Source organism: Engystomops pustulosus, chromosome 4 (assembly GCF_040894005.1).
Source record: "Engystomops pustulosus chromosome 4, aEngPut4.maternal, whole genome shotgun sequence".
Classification (NCBI taxonomy): Eukaryota; Metazoa; Chordata; class Amphibia; order Anura; family Leptodactylidae; genus Engystomops; species Engystomops pustulosus.
Window position 1 is genome coordinate 10,435,786 of NC_092414.1, and position 12,707 is coordinate 10,448,492.

At 49.5% G+C, this 12,707-nt stretch overlaps 1 protein-coding gene across 1 annotated transcript; it reads right to left on the reverse strand.

Annotated features, from left to right (window-relative positions):
* Window positions 1-218: 218 nt before the first annotated feature.
* Window positions 219-2,461, reverse strand: LOC140125867 (E3 ubiquitin/ISG15 ligase TRIM25-like). The gene is made up of 2 exons (XM_072144744.1): window positions 1,310-2,461; window positions 219-1,060 (listed from the first exon to the last, which is right to left on the reverse strand). Exons 1-2 carry the CDS (start codon window positions 2,442-2,444, stop codon window positions 219-221), a joined length of 1,977 nt encoding a protein of 658 aa, XP_072000845.1. The 5' UTR covers window positions 2,445-2,461.
* Between the last annotated feature and the right edge of the window lie 10,246 nt (window positions 2,462-12,707).

Sequence of the window (12,707 nt, forward strand, 5' to 3'; positions counted from 1 at the left end):
TTGCACAGACAGTTTACAGTGGCATACGAGTTTACATGGCGGTGACCAGAAAATGGCCACAAAACGGAACTGCAAAATGCATGGGCATGAGGCTTAAGTACGAAACTTCCCCTACCATCTGCTCCGATCCAACAGTGGTTTTTCAGATAACCTGAAAATCCACTTTAACCAATGAACCAAATGAATGTATGAATCAGATTCCTTAATTTTTCAAGCTGCTATTCCCCTTCTATGTTTATGCAGCCATCCCATACACCTAACACAGCATGAAGGGGCTCGGTGAAGGTGGTGGTGAAGGTGTGTAAGTGTCTGATGGGGTCACACAGCTCATAGAAGGACAATTTTCCTGCCTCGTAATCCAGACAGATCCGAAACCCATTACTGCCGATTTGATGAGGTAACTGGATCACTTTGCTGTCATGTATCAGTGAGTACTGATTATTACTATACATCCCTCTACACAAACACCAGGACTTGTTATTATACCCGATATATGACTGCAGCTCCCTTCTGTCTATAGTGGGGTAACACATCCCGACCCTCCATCTCCATGACCCTATGACCTCCACATCCCAGTAATGGCGCCCTGCGTGAAATCCACTGCCTATCACTTGATTGTATTGGAATCTCTCTGCTGTTTCCGGATAATTTTGCCTTCTATGTATCCTAGTTGCAGTTTTCTGGTCATCTGATATAAGGAGATTATTACCAGCTGTGTTCCTATTCAGAAGTATGTCTGCAGGACCATCAGCATAGACCTCTCCCTCACCTAAAACCCTTACTATCTCCACGAAACCTCCAGTTCTGACTACTAAATCATCACCCCCATTTGTGCCTGACACAGATAACTGTGGTGTGTGACTGGGCAGAGATGAGGGGCTCAGAGGTTGTGGTTTTGCAGGTGAGATGGTCTGTAGATATGTCCCGATATCAGAAAAACCTGCATGTAACATCTCTGTAATTACATCCACATCTACATCATATTTCATATCATGTCCCCCTGTGTCCTCATCACCTCCATCATGTCCCCATGTGTCCTCATCACCTCCATCATGTCCTCCTGTGTCATCACCTCCATCATGTCCTCCTGTGTCCTCATCACCTCCATCATGTCCCCCTGTGTCCCCATCACCTCCATCATGTCCTCCTGTGTCCTCATCCCCACCATCATGTCCTCCTGTGTCCTCATCACCTCCATCATGTCCTCCTGTGTCCTCATCACCTCCATGTCCCCCTGTGTCCTCATCACCTCCATCATGTCCCCCTGTGTCCTCGTCTCCTCCACCATGTCCCTCTGTGTCCTCATCACCTCCATCATGTCCTCCTGTGTCCTCCTCATGTCCATCATGTCCCCCTATGTCCCCATCACCTCCATCATGTCCCCCTGTGTCCTCATCACCTCCATCATGTCCCCCTGTGTCCTCATGACCTCCATCATGTCCCCCTGTGTCCTCATCACCTCCATCATGTCCCCCTGTGTCCTCATCACCTCCATCATGTCTCCCTGTGTCCTCATCACCTCCCTCCTCCTCAGGATCACACAAGTCACCCATGTCTGGTTCCTGTAACACAGTCAGTGGATCAGTCATGTTACACAGCTCCTCGATGTGCCTCATCTTCCTGGACAGTTCATCCTTCTCTATTCCAAACCTTTGGATCATATCTGACAGTGACAATGACACTTGCATCTCCTGCCTGGAGATCTCACGCAGGACAGCCTTCATCCAGTCATCCACTTGTCTCCTGTTGTCTGTAAACAGGTCAATGACTTTCTCGGCTTCTCTAGAAGCTTTTTCTTGAACTTGTCTCCTTTTCTCCTCCAGTCTCTGGACTTTTATCTCAATGTCATCTCTCCTAGTCATCAATGATTGCAGAACATTTCTCAATTCCTTGTTCTTTTTCTCGAAGGCCTCATCCAGCGTCTCCACCACGTGTCCACGGTAGCCTCCAGCCAAACAGCAGGACACACAGATACATGTGGAATCCTCAGTGCAGTAATATTCCAGGATCTTCTTATGGACAGGACATTTCCTGTTCTCCAGGGAAGTGCTGGGATCAGTCAGGACGTGTTCTGGTCCCTTGCTGTGGACTCTCAGATGATTATCACACTGAGAAGCCTCACAGTGTAGACAGGACTTCACCGCAGGTACAGGAGAGTGAATGCAGTAAGTGCAGCAGATCCCAGTGACCTCCTCCTGATGTGACCGAGAAGACAGGAAATATTGTACTACATTACATAGAGTTATGTTCCTTTGCAGAGCAGGCCGCTCCTGAAACTCCGCTCTACATTCAGGACAAGAATAAACTCCAGACCCGTCCTGTGTATCCAGGACCTGATCAATACAGTCCCGGCAGAAGTTGTGTCCACATCTCATGGTCACAGGATTAGTGAAAATGCTCAGACAGACAGCACAAAGCAACTCCTCTCTCATACCAGACGCCATGGCTTTAGATTTTCAAGAATGAACGTGAAGGTAACTTTCAATAGGAAGTCACGAAGAAATCACACGGTTTTGTGTAAGTATGACATTTACTCTAATAGATAGGATCAGATTACTTGTTTTTATAGGAAATAAGTAGATTTTTCTTGGTTATGCTCTTCACCTATAAAAGTGTAAGCTCCTATGACACAACATCTAGGACACAGAACATTGCTGGCTATAGAAAATGCCTTTCAATTAAGAAAAACAGATACTTTTGGGAAATATTCAACCTCACATCACCACAGTTAATCTACCACATTTGTGGGTGCTCTGCGGTGTTCCAGGCATTGAGAAATCATTGACTGGTCGAAATTTGCAAAGGCAAGTGCAACATCCCCCACGGGGCCTACCCATTTCTTGGGGCCTGGAGGAAGCCGGGGTCCAGAATACCGGAGTGGCTGGCAGTTGCGGCCTAGGCACGCTGATCTCACGGTGCTTGGTATGAGGATCGGAGGGCTGTCCTACAGCCGGGCAGGTCACCAGCAGGTGGTGTGTGCAAGAAATATGGAGGGAGAATCTGATGTACTGGTTCTAGGAAACCCCTGAGTATCTGTAAGATATGTCCCTGGGTAATGGATAGGGAGCCCGTGGTGGTGACAGCCATATCCAGGGATCAGACGGAGGCAAACGTTGTGCAAAATAACTCGCGGTTCTTTATTGAACAACATCAGGCAACGGGCCTAAACGGTCTCACAGCAGATTCGGATTGTTGGTACTGGAGTGGTCATGAAGAGTGGTCCTCAAGAATAGTGAACCCGCCTGGTAGTAGATGCAGGCTGGGATGGAGCTATGTCCAAGTTGTGGAATTTGCAGATCTGTCTCTCTCTTCACTCTGTCTGACTGGACTGGCCATGAGGTCTGGACAGGGGTTTTATTATCCTGGTCAGGTGGTGGCTACCTCTCCAATCACACTCCAGTGTACATTGTAGAAACACAATTGGTTGATAACTCATACCCAATTAACTATCGCCTGTTCTGGAAGGATCTACAGCTTCTGATTACCTAATGACCCAGTGCTAGAACTTACTAGAAGGTTCATGACTCCTTCTGTCAGCTCCTAACCTGGGGAGGGTGCTGTTCACAACTACTCCCTTGCCAATGTATTGGCAGGGGTGTTGCAAAATTCCTGAAGGTCCTCTAATCAGACAAAGTTGTAATGGAATAGCAAATAAAAAAATAAAAAAATTTACAAAGTCTTTGGGGAAAGAGCCAGGACAAAGTTTGGCACTGGATGTATAAAGCCCAGCACAAGAAGGGTTGATCTTGGCTGAAAAAGACCCACTTTGTCACTACAGCTTAAGATGTTAGGCTGAAGGTGATGTCTGCATGTGCTGACCAGCATAGTATCTGAAGACCAGTGTGGAGGTTATTTATTTCTTCTTGGTGGACAGGAGCTTCTCATGGGGAGGATCGCTGTCTATGTGTGAGCTCCTTTGAGATATGCCTGGCCAGTTAAATTCCAGCACAATGAAAGTTGTAATCTATTGCATCATCCCAAGGTGAAAAATAAAAGCAAAATGAACTCCAAATGTATCCCCTACTGTCTCTGACTATATCTGCTACTGATTGTCTGGCACACACTAATGTTTAGGCTATGTCTGCAGTGCATGAACTGACTGGGAGACATGGTGACTATGCAACACCCCCCACTGGGGCCTAGCCTTTTTTCGTGGCTTGGGGGAGCCGTAATCCTAGGTACCTGAGTGGCTGGCTAAGCGTGGCTTAGCGCTCGTTGGTGGTCACGGTGCTGGGTACCCGGGAACAGAGGCCTGGTCCACAGCATGGAAGGTCTCTGGCAGGTGGAAGGTACAATAAATGGAGGGAGAGGCTGAAGATATAGGTTTCTCCCTGGGGCAACATCCCTGGTGTAGTTGAGTGGGGCACCCTTGGTAGTAAACAGCCTTGCACAGGGATCACTCAGAGGCAAAGTCCTTTATTGGAACTCGACAACAGGCACAACAGCAGTAACTTCAACTAGATAGAGAGGCAGCATGCCACAGACACCTGTGCTTCGATGAAGTAGAACTCCTGGACTGACCTCTCTTCTCCTCTTAGGGAGGACATTCCTTGACTAACCTGGAACTTTCCAGCCACAAGGTGTCTTATAAACTCCTCTTGCGAGGTGGCAAGCTCGCTTTCCAACCATTACATTACAACAAGTACATCACTTCTGTTTGGTTAACATTTTTAAACTTGCTTCTCAGGCAGAGAACTGCTAGCTGCATTACCATTATCAAGCACTTGAGGCCCCCAGTGCGTTGATCAGGCTCCTTGAGGAAACTCTATTGCATGAAGAGGGTTTTGATTTTGCAACATTAGACTTGACCCTTGCATTGTCAGGGGTTTTGCAACTACATGATCTCCTGTGGTAATAATTCTCCTATATATGATATATCAGCCATGTCTGCAGTGTATGAGGTGAGTAGGAGCAGATACATGAGGAGACATGGTGACTACATGACCTCCTGTGGTAATAATTCTCCTATATATGATATATCAGCCATGTCTGCAGTGTATGAGGTGACTGGAGCAGATAGATGAGGAGACATGGTGACTACATGATCTCCTGTGGTAATAATTCTCCTATATATGATATATCAGCCATGTGCAACACCCTCGCCGATGCAATGGCGAGTGGGTGCTTGCGAATAAGCCCCATAACATGTCACCACATCACACAGCGGAAATTGCAGTGGTTAATCCTGCCTGGCAAGGCAGAAGTTAATTTGTGATGTAATAATGTCAACCAATGTCTGTGTTACATCCTGTCTCTGTGAACTGAGAGGTAATTGGAGGAGCAGCCACCACCTGACCAAAGGGAGGTAATAAAACCCCCTGGCCAGGAATGTTCTGGGTTCTTAGAGAGAAATCTCTCTCAGGAGAGAGACCGGTCCTAGTCAGGCCCTCTGGGTCTGCAGGACACAAGCAGTGAGTAGTTCGCTGAGCAGTAGCTTAGAGTCTCTAGCATACCAGACCAGTGCAGGAAGAGCCTAGCCCCTGCCTGAAGTGGAGCAATAAGACTAGAGTTAGTGTAGCGAGGAAAGGGGTATCATCCTACCTTCAAGGGTGATACCTGAAGAGATCCAGGACCGAGCTGAAGCATCCTCTAGGACACAGCTGCCTCCCAGCCTGCTCTTACATCCAGGCTGGTGATCTACATCCTGTGGCTCCCTCCAAATACCTCTCCAGTACTCCACCTGTTAAAGGCACGTTTTCTGCAGTTCCTGCCGGTTGCAATAAACGAACTGTAAGTTGTTTCCTTCAACTTCTGCCTCCGTCTGGTCCCTGCTACTACCCCTGCCTGCATCACCGGGCACCCTGTCCATCACCCAGAGACTCACACTCGGGACATTAAGGGGTTGCCCCAGGGAGATCCGCTATAGCAGCCTCTCCCTCATCTTTTCTTGTCAACACCACCCTGCTGGAGACCTGCCAGGCTGTAGGACAGCCCTCCGGTTACCCCGTACCAAGCACCGTGACCATAGCGTGCTTAGGCCACAACCGCCAGCCACTCCGGTACAGCGGGCCCCGGCTGTCTCCAGGCCTCACCTCAAGGGCTAGGCCCCGGTGGGGGATGTTGCAAGTGGCGTCACGAACAGGATTGATACTTCTGTGCCTTATTACGGCATTAAAGACTTTCCTTTATTAAAAAGACTGTGCTGCCTAACCCTGCTGCCATCCGGGTTTAGGCCCAAGGACTTGTGTGTTTCTGGAATGAACTGTGTTATACTGCTGCCACGTGCTGTCGAGCGCCGCTCCCGCACTCCAGAGGTTAATCCTGGCAAGAACTGTACCAGCTCTGCTACATCCGGCGCTGCCGCGCCTGAAGATTTTTACCTCAGAAACTGTGGCGCAGCAAATAATTCAAGCCCGCCAAAACCTTCACTGGCGGGAAACCCAGATGACGCATCAAGCTCCACCCACGCGCGAAGGGCGCGAACCCCGCCTCCTGTGGCGCAGGAAAAATTAGAGCCCGCCACAGCTCTTGGCGGGAAGGACTTGGACTCCTCCCACTGGCTAGGGGCGGACTTCCTGCCCTGCCTCAGAGAAGGGCCAGAACTTGAGTGGACTTTGGACAGCGAGGACAACGCCATGTGGGGTCCTCCGCCTTTCCCTCCTGTGGAGCGTCCGGAGTTTTATGAGGTCCTAGAGACTATGGTGGTGGTCTCTGCGCAGCCCGTCCGAAGACCCTCCGCTGGACATCGGCTGCACCGAGGATTGACTCGGGCCTTCGTCACCAGGACATGTTACCAAACGGTGACGCAATACCAAATCCCACCCGGGCGGTTCCTCGTCCCTATCCCGGCTACCATCCCGGTACCGCGGGTCCACGTGGAGGCGCCACGTGGGGAGGCCCGGACTCCTGCTGAGCCAACGCCTGGGCCTAGTGTTGCCGCTCCACCTGCTTCGAGGCCTACTACTCCTGCTGCGCGGCCTGCTAGCCCCGCTGTGGTGGTTCCTGACCCTCCGGTGGTTCCTGCTCCTGTTCCGGCACCTACCTGTCGTCCAAGGAGATCCGAGCCTGAACCGGAACCACGAGCCCCAGCACCGAAACCTCTGCAGCCTCAAGGCCGAGGTGAGGCCGCCCGCCGGCGACTCCGAGACGCTGTCTCGGACCAGCGACGCCGAGAGAAGGAGGCCCAGCGGTATATGGCCGGCCGATCTACAGCTGGAGCTTGGGTCGAGAAGAACCGCACCACCGGCATGGTCCGGTTCTTCGACAAGCGGAAGGGCTATGGCTTCGCCACCCAGGACTACACCGGACGGGAAGTATTTATACCCCGCCGGTCCGTCAAGAGGCCTGATCTGCCAGAGAGCCTGCACAACCTGAAGCCGGGAGAGTGCATCGAGTTCTCCCTGCAGGAAGGACCTCGAGGACCCTGGGCGGCTGGCGTGATCCGGATCCCCGACTCCGACGAGGACCGTTACTTCCCGCAGGACGACTGGTATGAGGACGACAAGTGGCCGGAGTCTCCGAACACCTCTTCCTCCTCGGCTGCAAGTCCCCGGGCGGTGACCCACGTGAATGCCCCATCCACAGTAATTGTGAGTACGGGTCCCATTGCTATCCATGGGCCGGGCATGATACAGGGCGCCACCCCCATCGGCTCCCCTGCCGGGAGCATTGCCAGGTCCCGCGGCTCTTCGGTGGGAGAAGACATCCCGGCTAGCGAACCTTGTCCGGAGGTTCCGTCTAGGCCCGCATCTCCCCTTGCCGGTTACCAGTGGGGTGACAACCCGGCCCCGGAAGAACCGGAGCTGGAAGGAGCCGCGGCTCGGCCGCTGGGCTCTGTTTATTTCTTCTTGGACCCCTCCGTGGTCCCTGGCTCAGTTGAGCCCCCCGGCTGGAACAGCCGACACCCCGGGCGACAGCGCTCCTCCCCCTGAAGGTCCGGAGGATGTTGCTGCACCTGCAGTACCCACTGCTGCCACCGGGTGTCCCCAGCCGGCACCTATTCCCGCTGAGGATGCACAGGATTCCCTGCAGGAGCTGGACCCTGTCTTTGCTGAACCCAGCGATACTGACTAATCCTTGAAGGGCTGTAGCCCTCTCCAGGTACTATGTCCTTTGTACATATTGTGTGTATTTATCCCCATATCCCTATAGAGCCAGAGACGTTCCTGAGACTCTTACCCTTATTTATCTCAGTCAAGAGACTCTCCTTGAACTGCCTACTGTCATGTGCTATGATAGCACCCTTCCTCTGCCACAGCAGGGATTTCTTTGAAGGACTCTGTCCCTCTCCAAAGAGAGGAGACCCTTTGTTTCTTCAGTGCACTTTTCCCCACCTCAAGGGCTGTACCCAGAAGATGGACTTTGTCAGTAGAGACCTTCTGAGAGACTTTTGCCAATCTCCAGGAAAAGTTGCTATGGCTATTGACTATTATTTTGCACTTAATGCCTTCCTTTCTAGGTATGGACATTCTGCTTGCACTTCTTTATGCCTTTTCTTTTCAGGAAAAGAGACATTTATTCTGCTACCCTGAGTAGCCTATCTATCTGTAACGTTATGTTATAAGATGTGTACCCATTGGGCTCCTAAGCCAATGTGATTTTGCCAAATATTTGCACACTGTCATATCTGCCAGTAGTCTGCATTAACCCTTTCATAGGCTTTTCAGGTTGTAGTGTGGCTGTGTCGGACCGTCTTTTTGTGTAAAACACTGACCGCTACCTGATCCCTCAAACTGAGGTTTGCACGTGGGGGTAGTCCGTAAACTGCGGGTCTTTAGGGGACCGGGGGTGTTACACAGATAGCACCTGGATGCCACTCATACATGGGTAAGGTTGTCAGTCAGGAGGTACTCGTGTCGCATATGCTCATGCAATGCAGATAGACACCATATAATTGCCGCCAGGGAAGAAGCGTTGATCAAACAAATATACAGGCCTTGGTGCAAGGAGTGGATTACAGGACATGACACCACACCTTTCCTACTGTACAGTTCGGTTTAATGGCGTCAGCGACCAACTGTCATACAGCTACATGTTTTTGTCTTAGTCCGACACCAACCCAGGTGCCTGTCTCCAGGACCATGGGCGGTTTGTCCCTACACCTCACATAGCCTGCACTTCCCAGAAGTGCCCTTAGCCCCCTCTGTGCCCAAACCATCGGTAGTCGAGCCGAGGGCGGCTCTTTCAATTGCCCCCGGGGTATGCAACACCCTCGCCGATGCAATGGCGAGTGGGTGCTTGCGAATAAGCCCCATAACATGTCACCACATCACACAGCGGAAATTGCAGTGGTTAATCCTGCCTGGCAAGGCAGAAGTTAATTTGTGATGTAATAATGTCAACCAATGTCTGTGTTACATCCTGTCTCTGTGAACTGAGAGGTAATTGGAGGAGCAGCCACCACCTGACCAAAGGGAGGTAATAAAACCCCCTGGCCAGGAATGTTCTGGGTTCTTAGAGAGAAATCTCTCTCAGGAGAGAGACCGGTCCTAGTCAGGCCCTCTGGGTCTGCAGGACACAAGCAGTGAGTAGTTCGCTGAGCAGTAGCTTAGAGTCTCTAGCATACCAGACCAGTGCAGGAAGAGCCTAGCCCCTGCCTGAAGTGGAGCAATAAGACTAGAGTTAGTGTAGCGAGGAAAGGGGTATCATCCTACCTTCAAGGGTGATACCTGAAGAGATCCAGGACCGAGCTGAAGCATCCTCTAGGACACAGCTGCCTCCCAGCCTGCTCTTACATCCAGGCTGGTGATCTACATCCTGTGGCTCCCTCCAAATACCTCTCCAGTACTCCACCTGTTAAAGGCACGTTTTCTGCAGTTCCTGCCGGTTGCAATAAACGAACTGTAAGTTGTTTCCTTCAACTTCTGCCTCCGTCTGGTCCCTGCTACTACCCCTGCCTGCATCACCGGGCACCCTGTCCATCACCCAGAGACTCACACTCGGGACATTAAGGGGTTGCCCCAGGGAGATCCGCTATAGCAGCCTCTCCCTCATCTTTTCTTGTCAACACCACCCTGCTGGAGACCTGCCAGGCTGTAGGACAGCCCTCCGGTTACCCCGTACCAAGCACCGTGACCATAGCGTGCTTAGGCCGCAACCGCCAGCCACTCCGGTACAGCGGGCCCCGGCTGTCTCCAGGCCTCACCTCAAGGGCTAGGCCCCGGTGGGGGATGTTGCACATGTCTGCAGTGTATGAGGTGGGTAGGAGCAGATACATGAGGAGACATGGTGACTACATGATCTCCTGTGGTAATAATTCCTCTATATATGATATATCAGCCATGTCTGCAGTGTATGAGGTGACTGGAGCAGATACATGAGGAGACATGGTGACTACATGATCTCCTGTGGTAATAATTCCTCTATATATGATATATCAGCCATGTCTGCAGTGTATGAGGTGACTGTAGCAGATACATGAGGAGGCATGGTGACTACATGATCTCCTGTGGTAATAATTCTCCTATATATGATATATCAGCCATGTCTGCAGTGTATGAGGTGACTGGAGCAGATACATGAGGAGACATGATGACTACATGATCTCCTGTGGTAATAATTCTCCTATATATGATATATCAGCCATGTCTTCAGTGTATGAGGTGACTGGAGCAGATACATGAGGAGACATGGTGACTACATGATCCCCTGTGGTAATAATTCCTCTATATATGATATATCAGCCATGTCTGCAGTGTATGAGGTGACTGGGAGCAGATACATGAGGAGACATGGTGACTACATGATCTCCTGTGGTAATAATTCTCCTATATATGATATATCAGCCATGTCTGCAGTGTATGAGGTGACTGGGAGCAGATACATGAGGAGACATGGTGACTACATGATCTCCTGTGGAAATAATTCTCCTATATATGATATATCAGCCATGTCTGCAGTGTATGAGGTGACTGGAGCAGATACATGAGGAGACATGGTGATTACATGATCTCCTGTGGTAATAATTCTCCTATATATGATATATCAGCCATGTCTGCAGTGTATGAGGTGACTGGAGCAGATACATGAGGAGACATGGTGACTACATGATCTCCTGTGGTAATAATTCTCCTATATATGATATATCAGCCATGTCTGCAGTGTATGAGGTGACTGGAGCAGATACATGAGGAGACATGGTGACTACATGATCTCCTGTGGTAATAATTCTCCTATATATGATATATCAGCCATGTCTGCAGTGTATGAGGTGACTGGAGCAGATACATGAGGAGACATGGTGACTACATGATCTCCTGTGGTAATAATTCTCCTATATATGATATATCAGCCATGTCTGCAGTGTATGAGGTGACTGGAGCAGATACATGAGGAGACATGGTGACTACATGATCTCCTGTGGTAATAATTCCTCTATATATGATATATCAGCCATGTCTGCAGTGTATGAGGTGACTGGGGCAGATACATGAGGAGACATGATGACTACATGATCTCCTGTGGTAATAATTCTCCTATATATGATATATCAGCCATGTCTGCAGTGTATGAGGTGACTGGGAGCAGATACATGAGGAGACATGGTGACTACATGATCTCCTGTGGTAATAATTCCTCTATATACAATATATCAGCCATGTCTGCAGTGTATGAGGTGACTAGAACAGATACATGAGGAGACATGGTGACTACATGATCTCCTGTGGTAATAATTCCTCTATATACAATATATCAGCCATGTCTGCAGTGTATGAGGTGACTGGAGCAGATACATGAGGAGACATGGTGACTACATGACCTCCTGTGGTAATAATTCTCCTATATATGATATATCAGCCATGTCTGCAGTGTATGAGGTGACTGGAGCAGATACATGAGGAGACATGGTGACTACATGATCTCCTGTGGTAATAATTCTCCTATATATGATATATCAGCCATGTCTGCAGTGTATGAGGTGACTGGAGCAGATACATGAGGAGACATGGTGACTACATGATCTCCTGTGGAAATAATTCCTCTATATATGATATATCAGCCATGTCTGTAGTGTATGAGGTGACTGGAGCAGATACATGAGGAGACATGGTGACTACATGATCTCCTGTGGTAATAATTCCTGTATATATGATATATCAGCCATGTCTGCAGTGTATGAGGTGACTGGAGCAGATACATGAGGAGACATGGTGACTACATGATCTCCTGTGGTAATAATTCCTCTATATATGATATATCATCCATGTCTGCAGTGTATGAGGTGACTGGAGCAGATACATGAGGAGACATGGTGACTACATGATGTCCTGTGGTAATAATTCCTCTATATATGATATATCAGCCATGTCTGCAGTGTATGAGGTGACTGGGGCAGATACATGAGGAGACATGGTGACTACATGATCTCCTGTAGTAATAATTCCTCTATATATGATATATCAGCCATGTCTGCAGTGTATGAGGTGACTGGGGCAGATACATGAGGAGACATGGTGACTACATGATCTTCTGTGGTAATAATTCCTCTATATATGATATATCAGCCATGTCTGCAGTGTATGAGGTGACTGGAGCAGATACATGAGGAGACATGGTGACTACATGATCTCCTGTGGTAATAATTCCTCTATATATGATATATCAGCCATGTCTGCAGTGTATGAGGTGACTGGGAGCAGATACATGAGGAGACATGGTGACTACATGATCTCCTGTGGTAATAATTCCTCTATATATGATATATCAGCCATGTCTGCAGTGTATGAGGTGACTGGAGCAGATACATGGGGAGACATGGGGGGACATTT

Coding starts and splice junctions, on each gene's coding strand:
- LOC140125867 (XM_072144744.1), bottom strand. CDS start 2,444: ATGGCGTCTGGTATGAGAGAGGAGTTGCTTTGTGCTGTCTGTCTGAGC. Junction 1,061..1,309: donor CACAGGAGGACATGATGGAG/GTGATGAGGACA, acceptor GTGATGACACAG/GAGGACATGATGGAGGTGAT.